The sequence below is a fragment of the Sorghum bicolor genome, chromosome 10 (assembly GCF_000003195.3).
Source record: "Sorghum bicolor cultivar BTx623 chromosome 10, Sorghum_bicolor_NCBIv3, whole genome shotgun sequence".
NCBI lineage: Eukaryota > Viridiplantae > Streptophyta > Magnoliopsida > Poales > Poaceae > Sorghum > Sorghum bicolor.
In genome coordinates this window covers 57,487,605-57,497,071 of record NC_012879.2, presented here as the reverse complement: position 1 = coordinate 57,497,071, position 9,467 = coordinate 57,487,605, and the positions used below count along the sequence as shown (strand labels likewise).

Here is a 9,467-nt window from a genome sequence, read left to right as displayed (position 1 = left end):
TTGTGTGTTGCCTATGTGTCTGACTTGCTCAAAGTTTTGGATGTTAGTTTTTGTGAGGTTTAGACTTTACTGTTGGCATACTCAGAAATAATAGTGCTTAATAAAAAAATGATAGTTCGTGTCTACTGAAATACAAATTTCTCTCAAAACACTGAAAGCATCCACATAGGGATCAAAGAAATAGAAAAAGCTAAATCATTTATCAAAAAAGAACATCATCTGAATCATCTCTCAAAACACTGAAAGGAGGGACGACTCCATCACTTATATAAGTGTCATCTGGGTCTTCGTCTTCATCAAGGAAATCGTGTTCAGGTACAGGCATTGCTGTTGCAAGAGCATGCTCAATAATAGAAGCTTGAACAGTAACCCCATCAAGGCCAGACCTACTCCAAGTCATGACATCTCCAATTTGCTGTTGAACATTCATATCTCCCACACCTACATCACACTATGTAGCAAGCTGAACTTCTCTGAATGTTGATTTATCGATAAATTTCATGCCTACACTAAAATTTGGTACTGAAGTACTACCATCAAATCTTAGGAATACCATACACACCACTACACCAGATGTTTCATCATATTAATCATCACATTCATCGGTGATGCCACACTAGAATCACATTCCTCATTAAGACTAGTAGGACATGGATTGGATGCTCAACATTGACTTCATGTCCTTCATCAAACTACCACCAATCCTTTGGCATTGAATTTCTTCCTTAACTACTTGACATGAGCTCTAATTTGGACTGCATAATCACCGTCCATAACTGAATCAGCATGCACAGCTGATTCATTAACTGACAAATCTTGCATAATCAACTCAATATTTTATTCAGTGCAAATGGTGCTAAAAACATCATGGAACCATTCAAAAAATCATTACATGTCCTCAACGAGTAAAAATAAATGTCCTCAAACATACAAAGCTGAAATATTACAACATCTACATAAAGCATGCATACTTTGACTCACACGTTTGTCAAGACTTATTCATTAGCCCAAGGGCAATAGTAGGCGCAGAAAAACATGGTGGCAGGCCCTTTCGATGACATTTCTATGCGATTACGAATGAGCATAGTTGAATATCTCCTTTCTACGATGTGCTTTTGCTGCGTTTTGGAGGTCTTGAAGATGATACTTGCTTCCCTTTTGAGTAAGGTAACCGGACCGGTCCACCAGGTGGTACTTCCCTACATGAAGTACCTGCAAGTGTAGAGTGTTTCAATTACAAAACTGTTATAACTACCAGCTATAGAACATAGTCATGCAGCCTAACTTAATTGGTTGTACATTTAAGGCCATATTTTCAAGGTCAAAAAGAGTCATGCAGCCTATAGAACATAGTTGGGCTCATTCTAAACATGTTATGCAGTACTATTGGCCAACTTCCTCTCTACCCATTCCAACCCAGTCAAGAGTGGTTTCCTATACTTAGCCCCACTGCAGTACTTGTCCAGATGCATAGGATACTCATACATACCGTGGCTGAAACCAACTGCATTGTTAATTTTATCTAGGACCAGTTTAAAAAATTGGTCCTCCCATTCATCTTCAGAAACAACCTCATCAAGTTCTGCATCCCTCTGCACAAATTAAAAAAAAACAGTCAGCACTTCTTCAACTCTATATATATGGCAACAACTCACATTCAATAAACGCACATATTTCGATCAATAGTCATCTTGCATATTTCTGTTTTCATTCAGGAATTTAGTTGGAGTACAGAAAAGTAGTAGCAGCAGCTGAACTCTCCTTTCATTTCCAGACTAGAGTTTTACTGGATAACCTATCTGGGACTAATATAAATTGTAAATACAAAGATAACTAAACTTATAAAGATAACTGGGCCGAACTTTCAGCCCATCGGCCCTGGCAGCCTGTTGGCTGCCCATGACAATAATACAAGACATGTCAGAACTAGACCTGCAGTGAACAAATGCCTAGACCAGGCTACAGTGCATGTTTCTCCAAACAGATAGGAAAGCTCGAATTTGTATATGCTTTGGAATTTGTGACTGTAGTTCATATAGTTCAGTATCCGTGTTAAAAACATCTATATTTGTGGATGCTCTTATAGCTCATTATCATCATGGTTTTGGTACTGAACTACTGATATAATAATAACACTATTTCCTGAACATCTCTTTTGATGAATCAAACATGCAGTTCTATATGTGATCAATTTGTTCTATAGTTTCTTTGAAAAGAAAAATGGACCAAACTTGGAAATATGTGGCATAATGTTAAGAATAAACTAGGCACCCAAATTGAGTCCTAAGAAAAACACAACGATCAGTGATAGGCTGAGCTCTTAGGACTAGAAACCGACTAATGTATAGGTGAGAACAGAAACCTACTTATGTATAGGCCTTGGACTGTCGAGACTCGAGAGTTTGTTTCAAATTTCTGTATAGGCTTTCTGTTTGTTTCGAATTTCTGATCCATGCTGTATTCCTCTTATAAAGTTGTGATGGTGACTTCGGGTGAACTGCAATCATCGGATCAATCACTGAATGAATCTTTTTTGCCCCTTTTGCAGTGACTTAGGCTTGCTTGGCCCTCTCTTTTGCCCTTTTGGTGTGCAAAAATCAGTATGGAAAAAGAAGCTATATACTGGTGTGCAGAATTCATTGTGTGGTTATGGTTGTCAATATGGTTGCTGGAAGTAGTGGATGGAAGCTTTGTAAGCATAAGCACTTGACTGAGTTCTATAGGAGCAGCAACACTTGAAAGTAGTTGATGGAAGTAACTGTGTTGTGCTACGTAATTAAACTGCTGTACAATTAAGTTGATTTATGAATGTCTCTTAGCTTCTATGTTTTATTGTGTTTTGAAAATACAATGAACTGCTATGTACGTCATTTTGCTGTTTCGTAGCTGAATGGTGCAGACTGGCTTTCCTAGCTGTGCTGCATCTGCGCAGGGCCGCGAGCACATGGAGCCGGCGTGGAAAACTGCATCTGCGCAGTGACAATGGGGCAGGGCGGGGCGGGCGGGTAGCTTTGGGTTAACCAACCAATATCAGGGCAGGTTGGGGCAGGTTCACTGGATTGTTTTTGTGGGCAGTGGCAGGGCGGGTGGACGACTCGTCAATTGCGCGGTGGGTTGAGTCTGGGGAGGGTTTGCCCCCACTAGCAGGCGTACCCCCTTGTATCATTGTCTGAATCTACCTATAGGCCGCTGCCTTAGTCTCTGATTTTTTAGAAGAAAAATAAGTGCCATGGATTTGAAACCAAAAAAGAGGAACAAACTGTGCACTGCCAAAACAAAGATGGCACTATGCTGCTACATATGCATTTCTTTTCATGCATCGATGCTGCTTAGTAATTTGCTTGTGTAGTTAGTTGTGTTTCACTTATCAACTCCAACAGAAAAACTAATCTTCCTTTTGCTTAGTATGTTAACCCTTATCAGACTAATTAGTTTTGGCACCATGTTTACAGATCAATGATGTGTAAATGGAGATTTAGGGCAACTACTTGCAAAGCAACACCGGTGGTCTTCTTTTAAGGTTTTGTGGCTGTTATGATGTGTGTGCAGTGACAACATAGCCACCGCCCATTTGCCTCCTTGCAAGGATGGCGGTGTTGGGCTTGGAAGAGCCGGACTATACCCTCTCCCTGCCAAAGTTGCCTTCGCGAGTCATATGGGAATGACAGCATATGCCTGTGGTTTTGTGTGCGTGTCCTATGGTTCAAGTTGGGTTGTTATAATAGAAATGGCAGCATGTGCCTCGAAATGAGAAGGGGGTGAAATCGGTGATGGACAGTGTTTAATTAGTGTTATTCGAAAATACGTAATGTGTATTTACTAAGCTTCTCATGCTTATATCTCATTGTAGAGCTTAGATTTTATTTTCACTGTATTCCAAATCAATGATTCTTGCAATATTGATTTTAACGGAGACTAGCTGAAACTTGATAATTAGTTGCAAGGTCATAAGTGCTTTGCAGTTTAAAATTCACAATAAGATATGACATGAGGCAATTTCTAATTTCATATCTGACTTTGCATCGAATATGGTATGAAGACTTATGATTGGTCACCAAACATCAAGATTGCAATATCTTTTGGGGTAACAATATAACACACTCATAACTATAGTATCATGACATTATGCTTTCCAGTTGCAACGCACTGGAATTTACCTAATACATCATTTCATTGCATGGATAGAAGGGCCTAATGGCCAATGGAAGTGTTTCAAAGGCAATAATTCAGTTAGGACAGCATTGATTTGGCCAGGAAGGAACTTGGATGTTTGAAAAGGATCGCATCGAGAGAATGGCCAAGAACATACCTTTAGGAGTGGTTTGCGTCGGATGCCACGTGGCTGTGATCCACCAAAATCCTCGAACTCGGCATAGTGCTTAACGAGTTTCAACCTTCCAGCCGGGTCGGACGCCATGAAGAACTTGGTCGCACTTTTGGAACAGGCGATATCCATCACATATGGCCACAAATCGGTTTGTTCACTTGCACCACACGCCCTAGCCATCTGCTGCACTTGCTCAATCCTGCTTTCCAGTTTCTTCTGCTTACGATGGAGAAATTCCTGCCTAGATTCCCAGCTGCTCTGCATAATCTCCAGAAGTTCTTTTATTCTCTTGTCAATGGACGTAACTTCTTCTGGGCTCATTGACTTCTCGTTCGGGTAGGATCCAGTGCAGCGTGCGCTGCCGCTGCTCCTACCGACATTGCTCCCAGTGCTGAGCGGGGTTAGGTGGTCACCATCCTCATCTTCTGGCTTGTTCTCATCTTCTGGCTTGTTCTGCAAAACACGAAACAATAGGATCAGAAGCAATAACAGATCAGTAAACCTGGGAATGGTTTGGGCTAAAACCGGGTTTTTAGTTTGGTTTTCATTTGGGTCTTCACGATTTGGGTGAAAACGGGGTAAGGTCAGTGCATTGATTCGATCTGGACTAGCTAGTCAGTGAACCAGTTCGGCGATGGGTCCAGTGTACGTCGTTGTCTGCCGACCGCGACCACGTCCAGGTAGCAGATGAAGCCCTCGCGCACCCGACCCGTGGGCAGCGCGACCACGGCCTCCTTCCTGCCGGCGGCGTGCGTGTTCTGCCAGATGGGGTCGGTCTCGGCCAGGTACTCCAGCAGCAGGGTCCAACCCCGGCCCGAGGAACAGGTCCCCGAGCGTCAGGCCGGCCGTGGCGGCGCGCGAGAAGGGCATGGGCCTCCGGTCTTCCCCGCGGTTCCGCCCGACGCCCGTCCCTCTGCGCAAGGGGCCTCCGGGCGGACAGAAAATACAAACAGATCCCTAGACCCTTTCCAGCAGAAGACACTCCAGAAATCCCCATCACCAGGGATCACAGGCTCCGGCAATCACGGCCGACGACAAGATCGGGTAAGCTCCATCGCGCCAAAGGCTTTGAAGCTAGGAAGCCACAGAAGACACTCATCCCCAAAGGAAGCACGAGCGATTGGGGTGGGGTAGGGGGTTTCCGCGCAGATCAGGGGAATCATACCTCCAAGGTTTCGGCGCAGGTATATGTTGTGTGGAGGCATGGACGGTAGCTGTTCTCGTTGCCCACGGTGGAGTGGATGCACTTCTCCACTGGTGGCGCCAACGTCCTGGAAGAGGTCCCTACTGGCGCCGGCGCTGTCGAATTCTTCTCCTTCCTCACCTCAAGCTTCTTCGCCGCGCCCCTCGTTGGCGTGAAGTGGGGCGGTGACGCTGCCCAGGGAAGGCGTTTCTTCTTCAATGCTGAAGAAGAGGGCGCCGACACCTCCTGCTTCACCTCCGTCAATGGGGGCGCGGCCGAGGACGCATCGGCAGGGGTACATCTGCGTGGGCAGTTCACCCCCCCCCCACCGTCTCTGGGCCCGTCATCTGGAGGGTATTGCTCAAAGGGTATCGAGGGTGGGTGCAATGAATTTAAATACCCCGGCGGGCGGGGAGAAAAAAAAAAGAGATGATGAGGTCTAAAAAAGTTTGTTTAGGTAAGGGCTAAAAAGATAGTTTTACCCATAAGAAGAAAAAGTAAAAAAAATAAAAGTTTTGTTTATTTATTATCATTTGTCTCTTCTATTAGAGCCTTTAACCTATGTGTCAAAAAAAATACATTGAACTGCCATCGGAAAGATCAATCCGACTAGTGTGCCATCTCTCAACTTTATTTTTACCTGTGTTCCCTCCATATTGTGTGAAAGTGCTCCGTTTGGGTGGCCTGCCTAAGCAGCAAAATGTCCAAAATGCCCCCATGTTATTTTTCTCATCTGCTTCCCACCCGCTCCGCCGCAACGCGTCGTATCGGTATCGACGGCTCCGCCCCTCATCCTTCGTCGCCTGCCGCCGCCGCCGCTCGCAGTCCGGCACCCCCCCCCATTCCCCACGCGGCGCGACTCCCCCACCCGGCGCCCTGTCTTAATTCCTCCCTACGCTGGTGGCTGCACAGAGCGTGGATTCATCAGAGGATAGGGCGCCGACCCCCCCAGTCCCTCTCCAGCCCTGCGAGTAGCCTCGCCGGCGGACGAGGCACGCCCGCGTCCTTGTGCGGGGATGCGCTGCCAGGGCGGTCGCCGCCGTGTCCATGCTCGTGGGCGTGCGGTCGTGCGGCCAGGGTCGCCCTCGCCACGGTCCCCGTCGCCGCTATCGCGTCCATGCGCGGGGGCGCCCCGCCAGGGCCACGCGGGGTGGAGCGAGACGCTCACCGCCGCCGTTAGCTCCTCCTTCACCTCCTGAGCCGACTCGCGCAACACGGGGCAGGGAAGGAGAAGAGAGAAGACGGTGAGTAGAGGGAGAGGAAAGGAACGGTGAAGGCGCAATAATTCATTTTTTTTGTTTGGAGGTCATACACCTAAATTCTAAAAAAATAGAGGCCTAATACCTAAGTCAACTTTTTTGAGGGCCTTATACCTAGGCAGATGCGAAACATTTTTATATTTCGCAAATATTGTTCAATCATAGACTAAATAGAGTCAAAATATTCGTCTCACAATTTATACAGACAAGATTCGACATAACAGAGAATCTTGAAAACTTCGGTGGAAACTAAACGCTAATTCTCCCAAAATAATAACAGCAGGGAAGGTCCAACATGCGGTCACTTGCGATGTAAAGTGCACTCGTTTGGACTGTAGGAGTGCAAGAACAGGAAAAACTCAGAAATTTTGGATTTGAGGCCAGATTTCTAAATTCAAGAAAGAGGCCAATTTCCTAAGAGCAACTTTTTTAGGCCATTTTCATAATTCTCCCATTTTTGGCCACGCTACATTGTGGCCGGTTTGACAGGTTCGGTCCGCGAGGGGTCGTGGTGCATTCCAATTGCATGTGAATTTGTAGAGCTTACCAACAACACAAACAACATATTAAAATGCTTAAATTATATATAGTGGCGGATCCAGATTGAGACAAAAGGGGCTGATCGCTCCTGTTTGGATCCAAAAAAGACCAGAAAAAAAAATCAGTGGAGGCGCCGCCGCCGCTGTGTGATGAAACCAAGCCTCGCTGCGTCACGCTGAAGAATGGTCATCCGCCCCTCATCATCAGACTCCCAAAAGAAATGAGACGATAATGAGTTGAGGAGTATGTCGCATAAAGCGGCATACTCACCAGACATCGTCTCGCTGGTGATGTTCATCCGCCGAGCGAACCTTGTGATTCGCTCGGCGTTAGAAAGGATTGAGCCGTAGCTCCTATGGGAGGAGCTGGCCCTGCCCCTGCCCGTGACCCTGCCCCTGCCCCTGCCCTGAAAAGCAAGCTTAAACGATTATTTAGGTCATTTCTAAAAAAAACTGCTTTGTGCTGCAATAATACGAAAATACACAGAATATAAAAAACGGTTTTGATTATATGTAGCATTGGAGGCATTTTCCTAAAAAAAGTCTTTAAATAGCTTAGCTTTTTGAGGCATTTTTCAATGTTGTTAAAAAATTAATAACATAGGCACCTCCCCATTAGTTAACCCCTTCCTTCTAAAGCCCCCTTCCTTAGGCAGTATATGTTTCAAAATGATATTCTTATGTATTACAATTCTATACTTGCGAAGACTGGACGACGCGGTGCCGACGACAAAGCTTTTCCACGATTGATTTTGGTCAACGAGAGAGATGGAGTGTGAGGACACATTTTTGGGTTCCCAGTGGACTCCAACGCAAATTGCATCTTTGGTTTGACTACCCTGTTGGACCATGAATTTGGTTTGACTACCCTGTTGGACCATGAGTTTTTCACCTCAAGCAACGAGGATAACCTATTTTTGGATTTGGGTATGTAATGGCTTGGCCGTTGGAGACGGTCTAACAAGTAAAAGACGTGCCGAAGCATTGCACAAGTTTGATATTTTAATTATTTTGTGATTAGGAGCAATATAGGCCCTGTTTAGTTCCCTCCAAAAATAAAAAAAAATTCAAGATTTCCCGTCATATCGAATCTTGACGCACATGTACGAGGCACTAAATATAGATTAAAATAAAAACTAATTACACAGTTTGTCAAATAAAAACAAAAAAAGTACGGTCCCCAAAACCAAAAAAAATTCGAAAAGGCTACCTGTTGAGGCCGGAAGTTGCTTGCGCCCGGGTTCACCGGCTGCTGCTGCTGCTGCTGCGGGAGCAGGACGTGGCCGGCACCCTCGAATGGGACCGGCGGCCTCTGCTGGAACTGGTCATCGTACGGGACTACGGCTAGTGGCTGCGGTTGGACAGCCGGCGGAACCAGCGGCCCCTGCTGTGGGGCCTGGCCGGCGAAGGGGCCCTGCGGCCACTGCCCCTGCTGTGGGACGGCGTAGTTGGCCGCGAAGGGATATCCGGGTCGTGGGTATTGGTCCATGACGATTGACGAGGGGAGGTACTGGACGTGTGATGGTCAGTGAGAAAGGGGCCATATAAATAGAGAAGCCAGTATCTCATGCTTTCATCTCAGCCATCCAAGGGGGCACTTTCATCTCAGCCATCCAAGGGGGCACGACCGCAAGAAGGGATCTTAGCCAAAAACCAAGGCCTTGTTTAGACGCGAAAAGATTTTAGTTTTCGCTAGTGTAGTACTTTCGTTTATTTGTAATAAATATTGTTCAATTATAGACTAACTAGAATCAAAAAATTCGTCTCACAATTTACAGGTAAACTGTACAATTAGTTTTTATTTTCGTCTATATTTAATACCTCATGCATACGTCTAAAGATTCGATGTGACGGAGAATCTAAAAAATTTTGCAAAATTTTTTAGAAACTAAACAAGGCAAGGCCCAAAAAGTTTTAAAGATTCCCCGTCACATCAAATCTTCCAGCACATGCATGAAGCATTAAATATAGATAAAAATAAAAACTAATTGCAGAGTTTACTTGTAAATCGTGAGACGAATCTTTTGATTCTAGTTAGTCCATGATTGAACAATATTTGTCACAAAAAACCGAAAGTGATTCAGTAGCAAAATTCAAAATCTTTTCGCATCTAAACAAGGCCTCATTTTGTTTTTCCCGATTTGCTATTGGTCTCTCTC

The 9,467-nt window shown here is 45.1% G+C and overlaps 1 protein-coding gene across 1 annotated transcript; it reads right to left on the bottom strand.

Annotated features, from left to right (window-relative positions):
* On the bottom strand, positions 985-6,629 carry LOC110431191. The gene is made up of 5 exons (XM_021449920.1): positions 6,455-6,629; positions 5,493-5,857; positions 4,310-4,780; positions 1,490-1,592; positions 985-1,212 (listed from the first exon to the last, which is right to left on the bottom strand). The coding sequence occupies exons 1-5, from the start codon at positions 6,627-6,629 to the stop codon at positions 1,103-1,105; spliced, it is 1,224 nt and encodes a 407-aa protein (XP_021305595.1). The 3' UTR covers positions 985-1,102.